Source organism: Diabrotica virgifera, chromosome 10, assembly GCF_917563875.1.
Source record: "Diabrotica virgifera virgifera chromosome 10, PGI_DIABVI_V3a".
In the NCBI taxonomy this organism is placed as follows: domain Eukaryota; kingdom Metazoa; phylum Arthropoda; class Insecta; order Coleoptera; family Chrysomelidae; genus Diabrotica; species Diabrotica virgifera.
This window is the reverse complement of record NC_065452.1, coordinates 22147584-22171437: the sequence shown is the minus strand read 5'-3', so window position 1 is coordinate 22171437 and position 23854 is coordinate 22147584. Positions and strand designations below refer to the sequence as shown.

Genomic DNA, 23854 nt, shown 5'->3' with positions numbered 1-23854 from the left:
GTGGATGTTGTTCCAAGAACACTGAAATTTCTTCAAGTATTTTTAAAACATTCCCTTTTGATAGTCAAAGCAGAGAATACTCTCGAGTTCAGTGGGCGAGATTTTATAAAGTTTATAAATTTTACACACTCTTGCATAGATTCGGTTAAAAACAGTGGCATTTTTTTGACAGCTAATTCCTCTCTGGGATACTACAATGCACCCAAACACATTCTGGTGCTACGGCTTTGATCCTCGGAAAAGCCTGGCTGGCGTCAGTCAGAGCGCTGCCTTAAACAGCAAGATGTGAAACGGCGAGGCGACCCGGCATTTTGCTTTCGTGGCCCGGCACCGGGTCGCGACCCACTATTTGGGAAACGATGCGTGTAACAAATAGTTTTTTTTGTCACGAGATGTGGGTGGAGAGGAAAAAGTAAAACATATTTTTACAAACTAATATTTATTTAATATGAACATTTAAAATGTATGTATTAAATATAGCCAAAAACATTACGTGAGGTTAAAAATAAGATAAGACAAAATGAATATGTATGTTTTACGTATATGAATTTTATGTTACGACAAAAATCTGTTTCTTCTATTGTATTATTTTTTAAAAATTAGCAATAGTCACCTAATACGAGTCCCAGATTTCCTGATATTTTATTTACCATTTATTTTACTACGTATACAAAACAGTTCCAAGCTGCCAGTTCCTTTTCATTTAATTTTTCTTGAAAACGGATTTCTTGCCTTTTAGTTTAGCACCATTTAATTGAAAAAATATCATTAAAGCAATTTGAAGTAAAATTAAATAAAGAAAAACTGTTTTTGAGTTATCAAGGGGAGCACATTGTATGTATGTACTAAAAACCAGTTTCGAAGCAGATCTATGGTGCCAATCTTCTTAATGTATGTAATGTTCTTGTGTTGCACTAGTATCCCATCAATACAAAAGGGCAATACTTTGAAAACCTCCTTGAAGTCCTAACAAAATATCTGTCACTTTTAAATATCCACGAATATCCCATGGATACATGTTGCTATGCTGACTTAGATTTCTTCCATATTTAATGAATACGATAATATATACTCACGGACAAAAAATATTTTTGAAATTAACGTGTGAAATAAAAATTTTTGTGCTGGCCCCCCAGTGTGATAGGAATTTTCTTTTCCGAATGTGATGTTTCTACCGAGATGAAGAGCTGCGTCATAGTTCATTAACACAAATTTGCTATCCAATATGGCTGGCAAACATGATCTAAAATGTTTTATATGTGTAATACATATCAGCTGTCATTTAACCAATCCCTCCACAAGTTTGGTATCTCCTTTCCAAGAAATACCACTCCATAGCACTATGCCGCCACCACCAAAATTATCACTATGAGGTTACATCCGGCATAGCGTTCATCATATGGAAGCAAGAGCGTTAGTTTTGGTGGCGGTGGCACAGTGCTACGGAGCGGTATTGCTTTGAAAGGACATACCGAACACGTGGAAGTGATTAGGAGAATGCCAACTGATATGTACCGGGTGTCCCAATAAGAATGGCTCTCGGCCATATCTCAGGAACCGTTTATACTACAGCTTTGGGAAAAAATTTTTTATAACAAAAGTTGCCCCGAGAAAAGCCTGGAAATTATTTTCATAATTGTAAGTCCACCGCTAGAGGGCGTAATTAAATATCAAAAATTAGGAAATCGAAATTTTACAAAATTTGCCTAATGAAAGGGCACTTGAAATTCAATCATCGTATTCTTCATACAATTCTGTGCATATTTTATTTCACAAGCTTAAGTCTACCTGTGCAAATAAGAGGTGGGGGTGAGTGGGAACCTTGTTATGAAAAAATCGCTGTAAGTCCGGTTCTGCTTAATCGATTTTTACAAACTTGGTCTTGTTGAAAACAGCTCTCTTTTCGTCAATGTAATAGTTATAATTTGGAAACAGCCTATTACGTAATATGCCGGCTAGAAGGCGCTATTTATTTTTTTTAGAAATCTAGTTTTCTTTGGAAAATATAAAATACAAGTATGTATTTTTATCCTGTATTACAAAATTAGACCAAATTAGCAACAGAATACCGAAAACCGCATGTCGATACCTTTTTTCTATCTCGAGATATCTTAAGAAATGTGTAAATTTTAAACATAACTATTCCTATGATACAGGGGGGGGGCTAAGGATACCAGCACAAAAATGTCATTCCACATGCACATGCAATATTTTTGTCCGTGAGTATATTTTTTGTTTACATTATAAAGCAAAACTTCTTCCATGCTTTTAAATCAATCTATGAAAGTACATATGTACGTCAATTGAATTTTCGCCATGTAAACGACTAGAACTTAGTACTTTATATACGACTCCTAACAACTAATCAGTTATTTTGCGAATAAAATGCCAATTTACCGAAATTCTTTAATTTAAATTTTGTAAATTGTAAATATGATATTAACAACATTTTTAAGACGCATGAAATTATTTTTACGGTTTAATTTTGACCCGTTTGGTACAGATCTACCCATACCAAACAAGTTGATACTCCACTAAATACAGTAAAGGGGCTCCCAGACCAGTTAAAATTAGCGAAACTTACGATGATTCATCGTAAGTTTTGATGACCAGCTACAGGACAGTAAAGGGGCTCCCAGACCAGTTAAAATTAGCGAAACTTACGATGATTCATAAACCCTGTAAAAATCCGAAAGAAGCCAATTTATATAGGCTTATATGTTTCTCGACTGTCTAGGGAAATTATTAATTATTAAATCTTGTCAAAAATCGCCTAGAAGACGAACTGAGTGAAAGAGAGACCATCTCCAACAGACAGTACGGATTCAGAAAAGCTAAGTCTGCAATAGATGCGGTAAAACATCTGACTCTGTAAAGAACACCAGGAACACATGGGTCGTAGTAATGTTTGATGTGAAAAATGCCTTTAACTCTACCAACTGGGCATACATCATAACTAAATTGGAATCAGTACGAGTGTCAGGATACCTTATCAATAATATCATTAAAAGGTATCTTAAAAATAGATACGTTAAGTGGCAAAAAATACAGAACATAAGCTGTCAGCCGGCATAGGGGTCCAACACTCTGGAACATATTGTATAACGCGGTGCTAGAAATTGACTATGGCCGATATTATCGCCTACGCAAATGACTTGGCGATATTAGTGGTGACTGACATGAACCGAAAAATTGAAGACAAAGTAAACACATGCTGCAGAAAAGTCGTTAGCTGGATGGCTACAAACGATCTGGAACCAGCTGGAAACAAAACGGAAGTGATCATATTGAAAGGACCACAACAAAGACTTTTCATATTAGTAGTACAGTGGAACCCCGATAAGTCGGCCCCCGATAACCCGGACCGATTTTTATCAGACAAACATTTCAACAATAAAAATGTATGTAATATAATATTTGAGAGATAATGGGTATTTGTGTAATTTGAACTACATACAGGATAGTAAAAATGACTCATGGCACATGATGTTCATTGTCGTGTTATAGGAAACAACAGGCACCTGTAGTATCCTGTATTTATTTTCAACTGTCTTAGCATTGTTTAAAAAAGACTATTAAAAAATTATTTTTTAAACAATGGTCTTAGTCTTCATTGTTATTAAATAACATAACATCGTTGCGATTGAGACCGTATTGTGTGTAGTGCAGTCGTATTGTTCGCTTCCGTTCTGTAATCGTTCGTAAATCTATTCAGATTTTGTGTTTGCGTGTTTTTTGTCTACGTAATGGCAAGAAAACGTAAAAATATTGTAGTGACAATGGAAAAGAAACTAGGAGCATTAGGTAGAATTGATAAAAGCGAATCTTTAAAAACAATTGCAGCATCATATGGTGTCGGTACATCTACAGTATCCGATTTGAAGAAAAATAGAACTAAAATCGAAGAATTTTGTTTCAAAATGATAACAAAAGACAGATTGGACAATCGGTGCAAAGCTAATAAAGCTAAAAATGAGACTCTCGACGACGCTTTGTATGTGTGGTTTTGTGCTGAACGCGAACATGGTTTACCAGTTTCTGGACCAATTATTCAAGAATCAGCACCCAAGCTGAATAAAATATTGCCTGATTGTGAACCAAATTTCACTGCGAGTCAAGGTTGGCTGGATATATGGATAAAACGTCATGGAATACGCCAACTACCTGTAAGTATACCGTATTTTATTAATTTTTACCATTTTCTCCAGCTAACCCGGATTTTCGATAGCCCGGATAGGCCGCGGTCCCGATTAATCCGAGTTAACGAGGTTCCACTGTACTACAATAAAGCCTACAAACTGTGCAAAATACCTACATATACATCGACACAGACCTAAGGTTCGCGAAACACCTGACAAATATAGTCCAGAGGGCAGAAGTAAGAACGGCAGCCCTACAAAGGATCATACCGAATATAGGAGGCCTTAGCAGCCAAAAACGAAGAATATACCTGCAAGTGGTACAATCGACCCTCCTATATGGAACCCCCATTTGGTTAGATATACTAAAATATCAAAAATACGGGGATTTGATGACTAGAACTCAGCGAAAGCCCCTACTAAAAGTGAAAAGCGCGTGCCGGACTACTTCGACGACGGCCCTACAGGTGATAGAAGGTACGATTCCCATTATCCTCTCAGCGAAAGAACGGCAGATTCTCTACAACTCTCAGGATGCTCATCTAGCACAGGTGAGAGCTGTCACTAGAGAGCAATTACTAATAGAATGGGAGGCACAGACAGACAAGGCACAATGGTCCAAAAAACTAATACCGTGATGGAGTGGTATAAATGTAGGTTCAAATGAGTAAATTTTTATTTTACGTAGTTCCTGACCGGACATGAATCTTTCAGGTCTTTTATTTTTCGGGGTTCCGTATTCGAAAAACCAGAGATGACAGTTGTATGACTTGCAACGTAACAGCACAGAATGCGGTCAAAACTAGGAGAGATATCGCCCGACAGCTTGATACGTCAGCCTGACGTAGTATGTAAAGCAGAGATAATTTTGAATCCATCCTAGACCTTTTAATAAAAATCATGAAAAGAAAGTCCATGATAAAGAAAGCAATTGAGGCAAGATGAGAGAGATCTGGATCAATCAATTTGTCCATTGGAAGCGTAGTCGCGCGACTCAAAGGTAGCGCGTATACGCCCGTATAGAAGCGACTAATCCTCAAATAAAATGTAACTAAACAACGTCCACTGCAAACGACTTTGAGCGACCGGGCTCGACCGACCACAAGCGACTGGCGACCGATCCCCCTAGAATGGGATTAGTCGCTGGTAATCGCATGCTGATGCTACAATGGTTTGCAATAAATATAATATTTGATATTGTATTAATTTTCGATAATAATTGTGTTATTTTCGATAAGGAAATTGATAACGAAAAACCTATAGTGCCGTTTATGAAAAGTCTCCTTTGTGGGACAAAACGTGAAAGACCATTCACGTGATGTTCAAAGGAAATTGTGGTCAAAAGTTGCAGATGAAGTAGGTGCTAGTGATAGAGTTTTTAATATTATTATCTTATAATATATAATTACAATGCAAACGAAAAATAAAAAAAAGAGCGTGGCACTTGCGTTGCGAGTGCCGACAGAAGTGAATACTTCTTATACTTTTAGGAATAAGAAACTTTAGAAAGAATTTTTATTTGAAATTTTTACAATAATAAACGTCTTACATCTAAACCAAGTAAATATAAAGTTATATAAATCTTTAATTTTATTAAAAAATGACTTATGTTTTTTTTTCAATTTGGTGAAAAATGTAATTAAATAGTATAGTAAATATTTCGTGTAAATTTGAATCGCCAACAATATATGGAAGAGTCGATTCCCGTTAAAGGGAAGGCCATTGTACAAAGGTACAAACCTTTTTAAAGTTGTTAATAAATAACATACATACAGTTGAGTCCGCGAATCTTTACCCGTGCGTCATCGTTAAAGCATTTAAAGTCGGAAATTGAAATTTACTAAACGCAACAGCAAGTGACAGTAAGTGACTTGCTGTTGTGTTTAGTAAATTTCAATTTCCGACTTATTTCGTATGCTTTAAATAATGACGCACGGGTAAAGATTCGCGGACTCAACTGTATTTGTGTAATAAATTATTCCTTTCAAACTATGCTTTCTATGTATATTTTACGATATTCACAAAAATACACTTTCTTTTGATGATGACAGTCAGTTTGACAGTACACTAAAGTAAAGTATACAGTCGTCTGCAGTGGATGATACCAGTCGCTCAGTCGCACGTACACGCGCTACCTACGAGTCGCGCGACTACGCTTCCAATGTACGACCGGCCTTACCGCTCCTAGGTAAGAACCGATAATTTCTACGACCCATCTAGGCTGCGCAAGGCACTTCGAAGTTTCGTTCGCTAACTGAACACGTACGGGAGTGCCTTGACGAACACGGGTGCTTTTAGTTGGCAGGCAGGGTAACAGGAGGGCATCCGTTTTCAGGATCTCCTGGTCCAAGATTCCAACTGCTACAGTTTTAGTATAGATTAGTCTTTCAGCAACGTTGACGTAAAGTTTTCTGGCGGTATCATGTACCGCGTGTCAGTGTTTATGTTACTATAGTGAAAAACAGTCCATTCAGTATTCTTTCAATATTAGAATGGCAGCAAGTTCATCCAGTTGTTCTACTTTCCAGTACTTTCAACATTGTTTTAGAATTTTTTCGTTAAGAATACTAGGTTTTTTGTAATTCGTTTTTTTAAACCTCCACCATTTTTTTAATATATTATGCATGCGTTCATAATTTTCTTGAAAACAAAGTTTATTTTATTCGGAGTAGTATTTTATTTTACAGCAGTATGAAGAATCATTCCGTAGTTATGTAAAAAACAAATACAGTGATATAGGACAAACTCGTATTAAAAATAAAGGAGAATAGGCAACGGTATGACATACCGCATATCAGTGTCTACGTCCTGAAACATCCACGTCAGTAATTAAGGATTAAACCGTAAAAATAATTCCATACATCCTAAAAAATGTTGATTATTCCATATTAACAATTTTAAAAAATAACAAAAAAAAAGAATGTGTGTGTACTTTGTACGCACGTAAGAAGTTATTCTTCTATTATATAATTTCAACGAAGTAAATATACTTAACAGGTTATTTGTATTTTATTTAAATATTAAAATAACTTTCTTATCTACCACTTTCAAAAATTTTTTATTAAAACAACCAAAAATTAAAAAAAAAATATGAATCGTCCAGGATTGGAACCCGCAACCTTCCAATCATTGGCCCAACGCTCTACCAACTACGCCACCGAGCTTCTTTAAGTGACACGTAAGTTTCGGATATAATTACACAACACTGTGACAAATAGACATATAAAAATGTTATACCTACATACATAATATTTTATTATCTTACTACAGAGAAAGACAAATCCAAAAATTATAATAAATAATACATTTACTAAAAAAACTAATATATTCTTTTAATGACTTATTTGCGCTGATACAGATACATACATACCTATCTTGAAAGATTAGCAACGAACTATTACTGTCTGTGTGCGCATGCGCGCAGATTTATGAAATTTTACTCCCAATCGCGCCTAAAAAAAATAACTTCAACAATTCGGTAATTATTCATGTTACTCGCAAATTAACTGCTTGTTCCAACGTATAGTTATTAGGGCTCATTACCTCCTTATTTTATGTCACAAGTGATTACTGTGAATGACAACAGAATCAAACTAAACTAATTGAAATAATGAAGCTGTCCTTATCGGATGTTCGTAGAATACTGTGAAAATATCTACAGGGTCGTGTGGTAATTTCTACACTGCTCAGTCTAAACTTGGTACAAATAATTTGTTATAAAGCAGACAAGCACTATGTGTTTTATTAATATATCTCTAAATTAAAACAAGTATTTTCCATCAATATTATTAAAATCAAGTTCACCTAATATTATTTTGTTTTTTTTTTCAGAATGTTATACATCTTCGCTCGTTTCTATTTTCGAGTATTTTTTAAATGTGATGCAGTCATAAAAATCTACAATAATTGTTGATGAAGTGTAACCATTTGTGTTTATTGTACTATTAGTAACGTAGTACCCACTAGAATCAACGCTAGTATTCTAAAATCAAGTTATGTCCAGTTACTTGGTATTATTTTAATATATTTCCATAATTTTGAGTTATCACATTCATTTCAATAAAACCTCGTTCGTTCATGGGATACAGAATCGATATTTTTTACTAAGTGCAGTGGAATAAATTTACACAATAAATCTGAATGGACTGATAAAAGATAAAAGTGAACGACAGTTTATGTTTCCTTTCGATTCTGAGGATATCCACCATCCCTAGACAGCTGTTTCTGTCTCTTAGACGTCTTCAATAGGACAACGAGAACACCTCTGAACCAAGACGATAATAAACTGCGTATTTAAGTGGAATTTCAAAAATAGATTAAAATCCACTTTTAAGACGCTGTAGCGACATCTCTTAGAGAAAAAAGGAAAAGTACTAGATACAAAATTCATTATTCAAATAAAATTAAAATAACAAGTGATTTAAATCTGACACCTTTCTTGGAACTACTTTCTGGTAACATCCTTTATCTATATACAGGGTGTTTCATTAATAATTGTCCATATAGTAACTGGAGAAACCTTAGCACAAAATACGAAGATTTAACCTAAAACTCTTAAATAAAATGTGGTTCCTTACTGAGTTACAGGGTGTTTTATCTAAAAATTTAAAAACTATTTTTGCTCAGCATTTTAAAACTATTTAACGTATCCTTTTCATGCTTGACAGAAAGTGCGACTACTATACACCCTACTAAATTGTGATAAACAAACGTTTCTAGCTACTGCCATAGGCGTACGACAGGGGATAGTGAATGGTTGACCCTTCCCAAATTCTACGCCACTGGAGGAATTGCTATTTGAATGCCATTTTTAGATTTTCCCAGACTTTATACGTAAATAATATACTCTTCATTAGTAACGATAAAGTCATTAGTTTTCGAGATATTTGAAGTTAAATATGAAACGGCACAGTTATTTTGATTAATTTATGATATTATGATTCATATGATTAAAATTTAAAAATTATTTGTACCCAGTACTTTAAAACCATTTGGCGTATCCTAATCATACTTGTCAGAAAGTGTAGGTACTCTACACCCTACTAAATTAAGATAAATAAACGTTTCTAGTTACTACCAGTGGCGTACGACAGGGGATAGTGGCTGGTTGGCCCTTCCCAAATTCTAGGCCACTGACAAAATTGCTATTTTAGTGTAATTTTTTGATTTTCCAATACTTTTTATGTAAATAATATACTCTACATTCGTAACGATAAAATGATAAGTTTTCGAGATATTTAAAATTAAAAATGAAGCGACACAATATATTAATCATAATAACAGTGTCGTTTCATTTTTAACTTCAAAGATCTCGAAAACTAATGACTGTATCGTTACGAATGAATTATTTTCATAGAACGTATTGGAGAATCCAAAAATTGAACTAAAATAGCAATTCCGCCAGTGGCGTAGAATTTGGAAAGGGTCAACCATTCACTTTCCCCCGTCGTACGCCTCTGGTAAAAGACAGAAACGTTTGTTTAACATAATTTAGTAGTTTATATAGTACTTATACTTCTTGCCAAGTATGAAAAGGATACGTCGAATAGTTTTTAAATGCTAAGCAAAAATAGTTTTTAAATTTTTAGATAAAACACCCTGTAACTCAGTAAGGAACCACATTTTATTTAAGTGTTTTAGGTTAAATCTTCGTATTTTGTGCTAAGGTTTCTCCAGTTACTATATGGACAATTATTAATGAAACACCCTGTACAGCGTTAAAAGTAGATGTTGCTCTATAGTTGTACATACTCTACTCTATGTATTGACAGTATAGAAGTTGTAAATGTAATGTCAAGAAATTAGAAAATATAATGTCAGTTATGTTCAAGTAAAATGTTTTCCTATTGTCCTGTAATTGAGAGTATTATAATCGTTGTTGGTCATTTAGTTAGCTCACCTAACTCATTTTATAACAGGTTACAGGCCCAATTCACGTGAACTGTGAACAGGTGAAAAAATATGGCGACCAGCAATAACGATTATAAAATTCAAGTTGATAAAATTGAGGGCCCTGAAGACTGGGCAAAATGGAAATGGCACGTTTCGATGTTATTGCATTGTGAACGGTACGTTTAAGTGTCCCGAGGTTGCTGAAAATTCAACTTCATTGGAAGTAGAGAAGCATCAACAATGGTTAAAAGACGATGCAAAAGCGGCAAGTTTGTTAGCAGGTACGCTAGGAAAAACTGATGCCGAGCTCGTGATGACATGTACTCACGCTAGAGAAATATGGGACAAATTACGTGCGCGATTTGAACGTAGCAGTACGCAACGGTTAAACATGTTAATTGAAGCCTTTTTTAGAGTCCAACGTGATGAAAAAGAAGATATTAGCACACATGTTGCGAAGTTGCAGAAACTGTTTGTAGATTTGAATGATGAATTGCTGAAGCATGATGAAAATGTTTTATCCGAAAGAATGTTAAATGGACGGATCTTATCAACTTTGGGTAAGGACTTTGATAATTTCAAAGATTTGTGGGACACGATACCATCAAAGAATCAAACTTTGAATTTATTGATTGAGAAATTGTGTGCCATTGAATTACGTGACCAAAGTACCACAGAATCTTTTGCGTTTGTTGCACGCACTAGCCCGACAGAAAAATACAAACAGAGCCAAAGTACAACTACAAAAATGTACATCGTGCAAAAGAAAAATTTTCTTGTCACAGATGCAAGAAATTAGGCCATTGGGCGAGAGAGTGTCCATTGCAAAAATCTGCTGAGAATTTAGGCGAGAATAAAAGTAATGATGCTGTTTTTTTGTCTATTGTTTTAAGTGCCTCATCTAACAATTGTGTTGAAGCTGGGAAATGGTATTGTGACAGTGGAGCCACAAATCATATCACTACAGATAAGCAATATTTCTCATCTTATACAGAGTTTGCTGAACCCGAAAAGATATCACCTGGTAAGAAGGATGTATGTATGCTAGCCTATAGACAAGGAACGGTGAAAATTCAAACGCGTCTGAATAATAAATGGAAAGATGCTGAACTGAAGAACGTTTTTTATGTTCCTGAAGCAAGCGCTCATTTGCTTTCTGTGAAAGCTGCTGCACAAAGAGGGTTCGTTACAGTACTCGATGATAAAGGTGTAAATATACATGATAAAAATACTCTTGAATCTGTAATGACTGGGTACTTCAGTAATGGCCTGTATGCACTTGATATACGTGTTATGAAACCGACCAATCCCATTCAAGCGAACTTAGTAGAGTCAACAGATATGTTACAAGTGTATCATGAAAGATTTGGTCATCAGCATAAGCAACACGTAAAGAAGGTCTTGAAGAAAATGAATATAGACATTGATGGGTGCAAAGAAAGCTTTTGCGAAGGATGTGCAATTGGAAAAATGCATAGATTGCCATTTAAAACTAGGATCAATCGGCCACAAGTCACTGGTGAGCAGATTCATGCAGATGTGAATGGACCCATGTCTATAGAATCACTGGGAAGAGCACGTTATTACGTATGTTTTAAAGATGACTTCAGTAAGTTTCGGAAAGTTTTCTTTATGAAACACAAAAGTGAGGTATGTACCTTCTTAGAAAATTTTTTAAATGAAGCAAACACAAATGGCCATGTAGCAAAGCAACTGAGATGTGATGGAGGGAGAGAGTTTGACAACAGAAAGGTATCTGAACTTCTTGCGAGTAGAGGTATAGAGCATTGTATCACTCCACGCTATACACCTCAGAATGGTGTTGCTGAAAGGGAAACCCGTACCATTGTAGAGTGTGCTCGTTCCATGTTAAACCCATGCAAGTTGTCCAAAGAATTGTGGGCAGAAGCATGCAATACTGCAGTGTATCTTCTGAATCGCACAGGAAAATCATCAATTGAGAATAAAAGTCCCTATGAATTGTGGTATGGAAAGCCAGTTGGGAGTTTGAAACATTTAAGAATATTTGGCACTGAATGTTATGTTCACGTAAACAAGTATTTACGCAGTAAATTTGATGACAAGGCGATACATGGTTATTTAGTTGGTTACGTGAATGACAGGGATGGTTTTAGAATATGGATTCCATCTGAAAGAAGAATCGTATCGAGCCACGACGCACGATTTAAACTTGAGGTTACATGCAATTTGCAAATTTTTGAAGATAAAGCCGAATCAGTGAACCAGAATCAGTCGGAATGTTTTAGTGTAAATGAAAACTAAGAAAAAGTGAAAAATGGTATCAATGAAATTGTGAAATCTAAAAATATGGAAAGTGCAGAAAGTACGAGTGAAAATCAAGAAGTGAATAGAGAAGAAAGAAGCGATGATGGTGTTCAAGAATCTAAGCGTTACAATATGCGTGTTAGAAAGAAACCAAAATTGTTTGGCTTATCTACTTTTCACGTTGAGGGAGAGTGTTACGATATACAGCGTTAAAAGTAGATGTTGCTCTATAGTTGTACATACTCTATGTATTGACAGTATAGAAGTTGTAAATGTAATGTCAAGAAATTAGAAAATATACTGTCAGTTATGTTCAAGTAAAATGTTTTCCTATTGTCTTGTAATTGAGTGAATTATAATTGTCATTGTTGTTGGAGGTCATTTAGTTAGCTCACCTAACTCATTTTATAACAATCTCTGACTTTTACAATCTATATGCCAAAAGACGACGAATAAAGAAAGCGAAAACGATTCTACAATATGAAATCACATTAAGTCTTACTCGTCTAGGAAAAGGCCCGAAAGATAGTTCCAATACTCAAAATCTAAGTAAAGATAAACGAGAACGACAGTTTGTTTCCTTTTGATTCAGATGAATCCACTTCTATCTTTATCTTTACTCAGATTTTGAATATTGGAACTATCTCTTGGACCTTTTCCTAGACGAGTAAGATGAAATGCGATTGCATATTGTAGAATCCTTTTCGCTTTCTTTATTCGTCGTCCCTTGGCTTATAAATTATAAAAGTCAAATATAAAGGATGTTATCAGAAAGTAGTTCCAAGAAAGGTTTCAGATTTAAATCATTACTTTTATTTTAATACTGAATTTTGTATCTGGGACTTTTCTTCTTTTCTGGATAGACTGAATTTATACACGAACATCTATGTTCAACCCATTAAAAGTTTTCTTTTACAATTTATAGATGCGCATTTTTTACTATGATATCCATGCTTTCATTATCTTTGTCCTGTTTCCTGTCACCATTTTTCTTATGGTGGCATCTCATTCATATTTTCGGTTTGCCCTGGATCTTTTACCTAGTTTGTAAAATGTCTTCACAATTCGCTATATGAACTTTACCGAGCCTAATTTTTATATTTCCCACTCCATTTATTATTTGGACAGTCTTTGTTTAAGGTACTAGAATGGGGCAATTATCAACGAGAAAGAAGAAATAATGGAAAGGTGGAAGGAGCATTTTCAAGAGCTCTTAAACCCAGATAAAGAAATAATTCACTACACAGGAGAACAACTAGTTGAGCAACCAACATTGGAAGAAACGATAAACGTCATAAAACATCTAAAAAATAACAAAGCACCTGGCACAGATGGAATAACTGCAAAACTGATAAAGAATAGTGGACATGTGCTATGGAAGCTTATCCATAAACTAATCTACCGCTTATGGACATTAGAAGTCATCTCAGAAGATTGGAAAGTAGGACTCATACTTCCGATGTACAAAGGGGGAGACAAACGACTCTGCAAAAATTATAGAGGCATAACAGTTTTAAGGGGTTACATAGGTCTTGCGGGTAAAAAAAGTGACTTTTTAAAAAAATTATATCTCGAAAACTAAAAATTATTTTTATTTATAATTGGAACGTGTAAAAGTATAATACTTAAGGTACTCTCAAAAAAAATTTCAGTAAAAAACATTCATTTTTGTAGAGTTGACTGCAATTTTTCGATAACAGCCCTTTTTTGCGGTGGGCAGCATAACTAAGTCCAGTCTCATCTGAAATCAAAAAGTTTCTTGTGGTTTATACCTCTGGCTAGTGAATGAACGAAGGAATTTTTATTAGGTAAAGTTGTTTTTGTTTTATAAAAAAAACTACTTTAAAAATGGTCATTTTTGAAAAAATGAGAAAAATTTGGGTCGAAAATGTGTTTAAACTTGAGTAAAATCTTCAAATTTCATTTTTTTTTTAATTTCTTCGTTCATTCACTAGCCAGAGGTATAAACTACAAGAAACCTTTTGATTATTTGATTTCAGATGAGCCTGGACTTAGTTATGCTGCCCATCGCAAAAAAAGGGCTGTTGTCGAAAAATTGCAGTCAACAATTTTTGAGAGTACCGTAAGTATAATACTTTTGACATGTTCCAATTATAAATAAAAATAATTTTTAGTTTTCGAGATACAATTTTTTTAAAGTCACTTTTTTACCCGCAGGACCTATGTAACCCCTTAAATGTCGTCAACAAAATAACAGGAATTATATACAGCCGCCTGGAATCGTTTTCGGAAGAAATGATTGGTGAATACCAATGTGGTTTCAGACCAAAGAGGTCAACTATAGACCAAATACAATGTTAAGAGGTATACGTGAAAAAAAAATGTGTTGAATAAACATACCAATTTACAATTTGTATATCGATTTCAAACAGGCGTTTGATGGAGTACATAGACAAAATATGTTAAAGCAACTATCTATGTTAGGGACACCCAATAAGTTAGTTAAACTTATACGAATGCCGTTGGAGGGTTCCAAAGCCATGGTGAGAATAGATGGAGATATGGCAGACATTTGATATTGAAAATAGTTAGGCAAGGTGATGCCTTATCAACAACACTTTTTAATTTAACTTTGGAAGCTGTTGTTAGAAAATTGGATATGAACGGCTATATGAATACCAGATCTATGCAAATATGCGCATATGCGGATGTTGTTATAATAAGCCGCAACAAAAGGGAATATTCTCTCTCCAAAATGGTTTTTTTGTACATACATTTTTGTACGCCTTTTTCTTTCGGGTTTTGCCAATAGAGTACGTCTTGCAGGGTAGCTTTCTTGCAGGATTATCTATAAACAGATGTACACAAATACTGCCAACTATAGGCCTCTAGTTTTAATTGCAGTAACTACATCTTTGGCTTAAGCAATCAACAAAATAAAATCTAAAAAATCATGTAGACACAATAAAAAAACAAAAATTTTGATTGTGTAAAGGTGCACCAAAATTTACAGTAAAATGTAGTAACGATTCGGTGTCGTATGAACGAACTTTAACTTATAAATTAACTGTACATTTAAAAGTGATTTACAGATTTTAAAAGTGACATCAAGTATAATCTTTCAAGTATTAACAAATTGGCGGACCTAATTATTCTACGAGTTAATAACCTCAACATCAATAGATATAAATATGTGTATTCTACGTAAATAAACAAATATAGAAAATTAAAACAGCCCTTTGAAATCTGTCATAAATATATGTTAAAATACAAAAATTGCTTTATTTAAAAAGTAAAAAAATATTTAAATAAATACTTTAAACAGTACACCGAACATTTAAACATTAGCTCTTAAGATGACATAAAAAATCAATAATCAACTATTTAAATACTTCCATTATGAATAAATATCTATAAATATATAATTTAGTGTTAATGATATAAATTACTGGACAAAAATAAAGATACCATTAACATTTTTTAAAAACATTCTGAGATAGTTCACTGGTAGGCTTTGGTTATTTTCTTACATTTCCAGCACATACTGTTAGTCCAGGCCGTATGCAAACTTACTCAAAAAGAGGTCCTTATAACATATCCACAGGGTGCCGGGCGGTGCCGTGGTCAAAAAATTGTTTAAACATTTTTTTAAACAAATTCAAAAAAAATATTTTTTCACTTCGGACAATTTTTTTAGATCCTTTGGGTCATTCTTCGCAAAAAAGGTCTCTTATGAGTGTTTTCTAAAATTGATTGTTGTCGAGTTATAAGCGATTTAAAATTTGGAAAACGCGAAAATATCCTTTTTAAAGGCTTAAATACCGGGTATAGGAATATCCCGGTTTAAGGAATAGAAATTTGATGATCGGAAACGTTTCTACCGAGTACGAATGCTCGGTTATTAGAATATCCCGGTTATAGTAATATTTTTGCCTGGCACGAAGGCTAGTGGAAGAATATAGAATATCCAGTCGGGTTCGATTGTATTATGCCAAGTCAGAAATTGACCAAATCAAAGTTTAAAGCCTGTCCAAGATCCTGAAGAAATTTTTGTCATTATTTTATTACAAAGCTATTATTTTTAATTATTAACAATGAGCGATAAGCGCGTATCAACGTGGCCGTCCAATGGTGTATCTCGCTCGCACTCTATTGAATGTCCGCCTCAATACGCGCTTAGTAATAAAATAAAGTAATAGCTTTGTAATAAAATAATGACAAAAATTTCTTCAAGATCTTGAAAATGGTCATTTTCAAGACTCAGTTAAAAATTATTATTATGAAAGTCAGAAAGTGACCAATGCCCCACCCCCCACTATCAAGATCTTGAAGAAATTTTTGTCATTATTTTATTACAAAGCTATTACTTTATTTTATTACTAAGTGCGTATTGAGGCGGACGTTCAATAGAGTGCGAGAGAGAGAGATGCACCATGAGACGGCCACGTTAATACGCGCTTATCGCTCATTGTTAATAATTAAAAGTAACAGCTTTGTAATAAAATAATGACAAACATTTTTTCAAGCTCTTGAAGGGGGGGGGGGCATTGGCCACTTTCTGACTTTCATAATAATTTTTAACTGAGTTATAATTATAAAGCCTTGAAAATGACCATTTTCGCGTTTTTCTAATTTTAAGTCGCGTATAACTAGACAACAATCAATTTTAAAGAAAAATCAAACAGAACTTTTTTGCTCAGAATGTCCCAAATAATCAGAAAAAATTTGTCCGAAGTGAAAAAATTGATTTTTTGAATTTGTTTTAAAAAAATTCTTTAAACAATTTTCCGACCGCGGTACCGCCGGTACCCTGTGGATTTGTTATAAGGACCTCTTTTTGAGTAAGTTTGGCGTAAGGGGCGAGCATACAGCATGGACTATGTTTTATTTTAAAACTACAAACATCAGTTATCTAATATTAACTGATCTAAAACTCATTCAAATACTTTTGAATAAACAACTTATTAACCTAATTTATGTGTATGTTTACATATAAAAACGAATTTAAGAAATAGCAGGAAATTAACAAAAAATTGATTGCTAACCCTAAATTCAAGGATTGAAATTTGTGAGAAATCTTCAATGTGGGTTTGGTCATTATTGAAATAAGATTTCGTTCTCTGATGATACAATAATTAACTTAAAATCTGAACGTCAACGTGTATGACGGAGAGCAGGAGGAGAAAAAAAAGAGAGATACTTTTTAGTTACAACATTTCTTTTAGGGTGCTATTTGGTAAGACCGTAATGTTTTGAGGAGGGTACTTGCTTAAAAGCTCGTAATTGAACATGTTATGCACACATGTTCAAGTACGTTGTTATACCACCTTAGAGATGGACACAAAGGAAGCAATTACAAACCTAATTATATGCTATGGTATCAGATGAAGATGCAACAAAAAACGAAAAAAGAATTCTGGAACAAACTGTAAGAAGTAATAGATGATTGCACAGCGAAGAACACAAAATATGCAATCGCCACCATTTAAAACGTAAGGAGCTATAGTGAAAGAATGTAAGAAATCCTTTAAAACATACTGTTAGAATAGAAATGATAAATGCAGAGATATGCGTATTTGCAGATTCGCCGAAACAGTAAAAAACTGAAGCACAAATTAGAAGAATGGAACTCAAAAGTAAAAAAATACAACATAAATATAAACAACGACTTCTCTTAACACAGATAATAAAAATAATAAGAAAAAAAGACAGGGATGACCAAATCGAAGTGATGATAGATTAGGAAAAATATAGCAAACAAACATATAGAAATACCCGGGAACAGTAATAAATAACAAAGGACGAATCAAGGACGATCTCAACAATAGACTAGAGAGTACAGGAAACTATTCCAGGCTCTAAATAGAGGATTCCTCAACAACAAAGAAATATCAAGTAAAACGAAGATGACAATATATGAAACAATATACAGTGATGAGCGCGCTAATAACCGGCAAAATAGCGCAAAAGATGGAAAACATAAGACATTGTGAGAAAAAAGAGATACACCTAATGGAGGTGGAAATGATCTATATAAACGTATAAATTAACATTTAAAATTAACATATTTTCCCATCTTTAGACGTCTGTGACGGGAGTATTTTATAAAATTCTCCTGTCACAGCGACAGTTGTCATACTCCTCCGATACGTCTGAAGGTGATAAACTGTGTAATGTAATGTTAATTTATACGCTTATATTGATAATTTCCACCTCTACTAGTTTCATCTCTTTTTATTTCATAATGTATTGTTTTCCATATTTTGCGATATTTTGCCGGTTATATTAGCGCGCTCATCACTGTATGGGCGGGCCAACGTTGACATACGGAGCAGAAAACTGGATCTAAACAGAAAGCGGACTCAAAAATAAATGAAAAATGAATTACTTAAAATTAAACCATTACACAATAATGGCGAACACAATTTTAAAAATTATTATAAAAAACATAATTATTTTAGTTTAATAAAGTGTATATAAAATAAAATGTATATACAGTAAAATCACTTATATATTTTCACTATAGGCAATAATTTGTGAAAAAAAAGACTTATGAGCTATTGTTTAAATACTGTTTCCGATTTTGGTACAAAATCAGACTTATAAATGTGTATTTCATAAAAATCAGCATTTTAAACTTATTTTTTTGTAATTTTTTTGAACCACCAATGTTCTATATACAAAACTTTTAATAAAAACGACATATGTAAATATAAGGCAAACTTAAGAGCAACAAACCATCTACAGTTAATATAACTCGCTGACATTGACATCAGTAATTATTGTTAAAATGGAACATAGGACAAATAATCCCTGGTCAAATATTCCCGGACAAAAAAATCACAAATTATTCCCGGCAAAAAATCCCCGGACAAAAAATCACCACAAAAAAGAAATATTTGTTGCCGAATAGTTGTCAAAAGTTTTCCCGTGAACGCAATCGACGCAATGTTTTTTCAGCCTCAGTGCATGAGAGTTATAGATAGTAATCGCCATGAAACCGCTTTGCGGCACGAAAATAATGATGAGCAATTAAGATTAAGCATGAATTGTAATTTCGATGACCACATTTTCAATTTCCTATTCTAACTGGTTTTCCCAGTACGGATTCATGCCGAAAACTTCAAATCTTACATGGCAATAGTGTTTTTTAAAAAATCGTGGAAAATATGGGGAATAAGCTAAGGCTTTGGGAATCATGTTGCAATTATTCGCTTAAATATTTTTCTCACTCTGCTTTGAAAATTGAAAATTTGTTACATGATACAAATTGTTACGTGTTGTTTTTGGAATAGTTGAAATGTGTAAAAATTTTTTTGAAGTAAAATTTACAAAAAAGGAACAGGTTTTTTTGCATTACAATCGAAATTATCGTTTTCAAGACCAGCAGTTATCATCACGAATAGGCAATGTTTTAAAAATAGTCAGTCAAAGCAGAACGAGAAAAAGATTTAACCGAATAAATACAACATGAGTCCACAGCCTTAGTTCATTCTCCATATTTTCCACGATTTTTGAAAAACACACTCTTTTGTCGTGTAAGATTTGAAGTTTTCGGCAAGAATTCGTACTGGGGAAAACCAGTTGGAATAGGAAATTGGAATTCGAAATTTGGTCATCGAAATTACAATTCATGCTTAATCTTAATTACTAATCATTATTTTCGTGCCGAAAAGCGGTTTCATGGCGATTGCTATAACTCTCATGCACTGAGGCTGAAAAGAATTTGCGTTGATTGCGTTCACGGGAAAACTCTTGAGAACTATTCGGCAGCAAATATTTCTTGGTGATTTTTTGTCCGGAATTTTTTGTGGGGACATTTTTTCCAAAAAAAATTGTGGGGATTATTTGACCGGGATTTTCTGTGGTGATTTTCAGTCCAGGAATATTTTGTGGGGATTTTTTGTCCGGGATTATTTGTCCAGGGATTATCTGTCCGTACACCGTTAAAATGATATAATAATATTTATTGTCTCTCACACAGCCATTTATAGAGTTTCATTCACCTTTACTGTAGAAGTTTGCACTGTCTCGGTTTTATCAATTTTATTATAAGTCAAAGCAATCGGATGGGTTCTTCTTAACATCTTAGCTCTTCTTGCCATCTCCCGTTCACGTGCTAAAACTCGTTTCTTAGCTTTATTCTGATTACTGGCAACTTCCCCATTGTTGATCTCTTCTTTCTTGACAGCTTTATTCACCACATTCTGAAAAAGGTCTTTCTTTTTCATAACTTGTCGCTTTTCCACTACCGGAGTCTTAGCGGTAGTTACAGTGACCATCGAAGAAGTAATCTTCTTCTTCGTAGCTCGTCGCAAAGATTGGCCATCAATTCTGTTGACAAACTTGACTGGTCAGAATCCAGGTGGAACTAGGCATGCATATTTCAAAAAACTGGGCTAAACAAACTTAATCAATGCAAGGTGTTGCAGGCACGTCAAACTCTACTAGCACAAGTAAACTTATTTGCAACCTACGTATCTACCTATATACAAACTATATTTACACCCACCAAAAACTGTCAGATTGAAACTTATTAAAATCAATATTTTTAATTTTATCCTAAAATTCGTTATCTGTCATGCAGACTCTGCTCAGAATAATATATAAATAAAACGAGCTAATTATCAAAAAATAAATTCACTTTGACGGCATTTGTCGATAATGCCGTCACTCACAGATTTAATTTGCTTTTTACGTTTAATGTGACTAAATAACAACACCACCTCCCTATTCTAACAAAACGTAATTTTTTCGTTTTTATTTATTTTTTTCGATGGGTTGCAATCGATTCAAAAATTTCAAAAAATTCACACATACACTCAGGTGCCAAAAAATCGATCCACTGAAAATTTGGTAATTTTTAATGTCTCGAATTTCCTAAACCTGTTGACCGATTTAAGTGATTTTTTTACCATGTTATAGCCTTATTCACCAACAATATCGCTGTAATAATATTGTTGTTAGACAGGTAAACTGTCATTGTATACCGGGTGTACGAATCAAACTGTTTTTTGTCAAAGTTCGTATCACCCTGTGGACTATTTTAGCATTTATAAAATACTGAAATTAAAACCCAATCCAGCCTCTTTTCTTAACATTCTGTTTTTAGATTCATTTGCTTATGTCGGATAATAAAAAATTTAGGTACTTTAACAACTGGCCATGTTCGTCACCAGTACAGGGTGTTTCTAAATAAGTGCGACAAACTTTAAGGACCATGAGGACAGTTTGCTTTATAATCATATGTCCGCAAACGCTTCGTTTCCGAGATACGGGATGTTCTATTTTTTTTACAAAGTGACGATTTATTTATTGCTTTAAAACCAGTTAAGATATGCAAATCAAACTTGATGGCTTTTAAGACGTAGTTATTGCACATTTTTTGACATACAATTAAGTATTTTATATTCACCATTATCATCCCTTATCTAGGAAACGAAGCGTTTCCAAACATATGATTATAGAGCAAACTGTCATTATTTTCATGTGTAAAATTACCCCTTAAAGTTTGCCGCACTTATTTCGAAACACCCTGTACTGATGACGAACATGACTAGTTGTTAAAGTACCTAACTTTTTTATTATCCAACATAAGCGAATGAATCTAAAAATAAAATGTTAAGAAAACCTGAGGCTATAGTTGGTTTTTAATTTCAGTATTTTATAAACGCTAGAATAGTCCACAGGGTGATGCGAACTTTGAGAAAAAACACAGTTTGATTCTTATACCCGGTGTACAATGACAGTTTATCTGTCTAGCAACAATATTATTACAGCGATATTGTTAATGAATAAGGCTATAACAAGGTAAAAAAATCACTTAAATCGGACAACAGGTTTAGCAAATTCGAGACATGAAAAATGACCAAATTTTCAGTGGATCGATTTTTTTGCACCCGAGTGTAGTTGAAGCTTTTACAAAATCTTATATAAATAAATAAAAAAATTGTACCTGCAGCATATCCAAAAAACAGTTTTTTCGAAAACAAAAAATGCATTTTTAGGTTATGTTCAGGGTTATTCACTATATTTTGACCCCCCTGTAAACTGCTATATTTACAGAATTAGAAAAAAAAATGTTAAATACAAAAGTTATTCGATTTTTAAATTATGATTTTTTGACATATATATCATACTAGTGACGTCATCCATCTGAGCGTGATGATGTAATCGACTATTTTTTAAAATGAGAATAGGGGTCGTGTGCTAGCTCATTTGAAAGGTTATTCAATTCTCTATTCAGTAATATAAACATTAAGATAATTATTTATACAGGGTGTCCAAAATAAGTTTTTTTGAATTAAATTAATTGACACAAAAAGAAGAATGTATGTAATTAATTTAATTCAAAATACATTCTACTGGTGTCAAAACAGAAATAAATGTTTATTGAACAAATAAACATTACTTTTTACTTAAATTCAATGTTTCAGCTACCACCCACCTGCCTCTTAGCAGTTTGAACATTGAATTTAAGCAAAAAGCAATGTTTATTTGTGCAATAAACTTTTAATTGTTTTCTAACAGCAGTACAAGATATTTTGAAATAAATAAATTACGTACATTCTTCTTTTTGAGTCAATTAATTTGATTGAAAAAAAATTTTTGGACACCCGGTATAAATAATTATCTTAATGTTTATATTACTGAATAGAGAATTCAATAAACTTTCGAATGAGGTATCACACGAACCCTACTCTTATTAAAAAAAACTAGTCGATTACGTCATCGCGCCCAGATGGATGACGTCACTAGTATGATATACATGTCATGTATGTATGTCATGTCACTAGTATATCATAATTTAAAAATCGAATGACTTTTGTATTTCATATTTTTTTTCTAATTCTGTAAATAAAGCAGTTTACAGAGGGGTCAAAATATAGTGAATAACCCTGTACACACAACCTACGGGTCTATAAGAAATACATACACGTTTTGTAAAAGCCTCAACTATGCGTGTGGATCTTTTGAAATTTTTAAATTGATTGCAACTCACTGAAAAAAAAAAAAATAATAAAAACGACAAAATGCCGTTTTGGTGGTAGGGGCAGTGAGTTAAAATTGCGCAGTCTTATTTTTTAATCACATATTATAATGTAAAAAAAAATGAAAAAACTGAATTGGGGGAGTGACGGTATTTTGCCTATATTAACGGGGGTATCCTTTCATTGCCAACAACCAACAACCTACAAACCTGTATCACGCCACCACCATTATATTAGTTCCCACAAATAAGAAAATCTCACCAACCTTCCACAGTTAATCATTAGCAATGATAACAAACTGGTCTGATAACTGCATCTACCAAAATAAAAATCAAAGAACAGCATTTCTTTGATTTTATTGACGATTATAGGCAATTATGATGACGTTAGGCGAGTGGCGCACTCCCAAGAAGATTAAATGTTAATATGTATTTTGTTGACACCTTTAGTTGCCATTATAGCTTTAATTTTGCGCGGCGTACTATCAATGCAAACATGTACTGTCTCCTGAGCAGAATTAAAGCTCTAATAGTGGCTAAAAGTGTAATAACAAAATATGAACATTTAATTGTCGTTACTTCTGTT

General features: G+C 33.7%; 1 protein-coding gene across 3 annotated transcripts in view; it reads right to left on the bottom strand.

The window, feature by feature from the left end:
- Positions 1-422: 422 nt before the first annotated feature.
- Positions 423-23854, bottom strand: part of LOC114336421 (dual specificity protein phosphatase CDC14C-like) — a 137568-nt gene continuing 114136 nt past the window's right edge. For 2 of the 3 annotated variants that reach the window (XM_050641587.1, XM_050641588.1), the window contains exon 9: positions 423-20612. In XM_050641587.1, the coding sequence (XP_050497544.1) occupies positions 20267-20612 (346 nt within the window). In that variant the 3' untranslated portion in view covers positions 423-20266. The remainder of the gene's footprint in view (positions 20613-23854) is intronic. The other variant, XR_007695746.1, reaches the window with a different exon arrangement.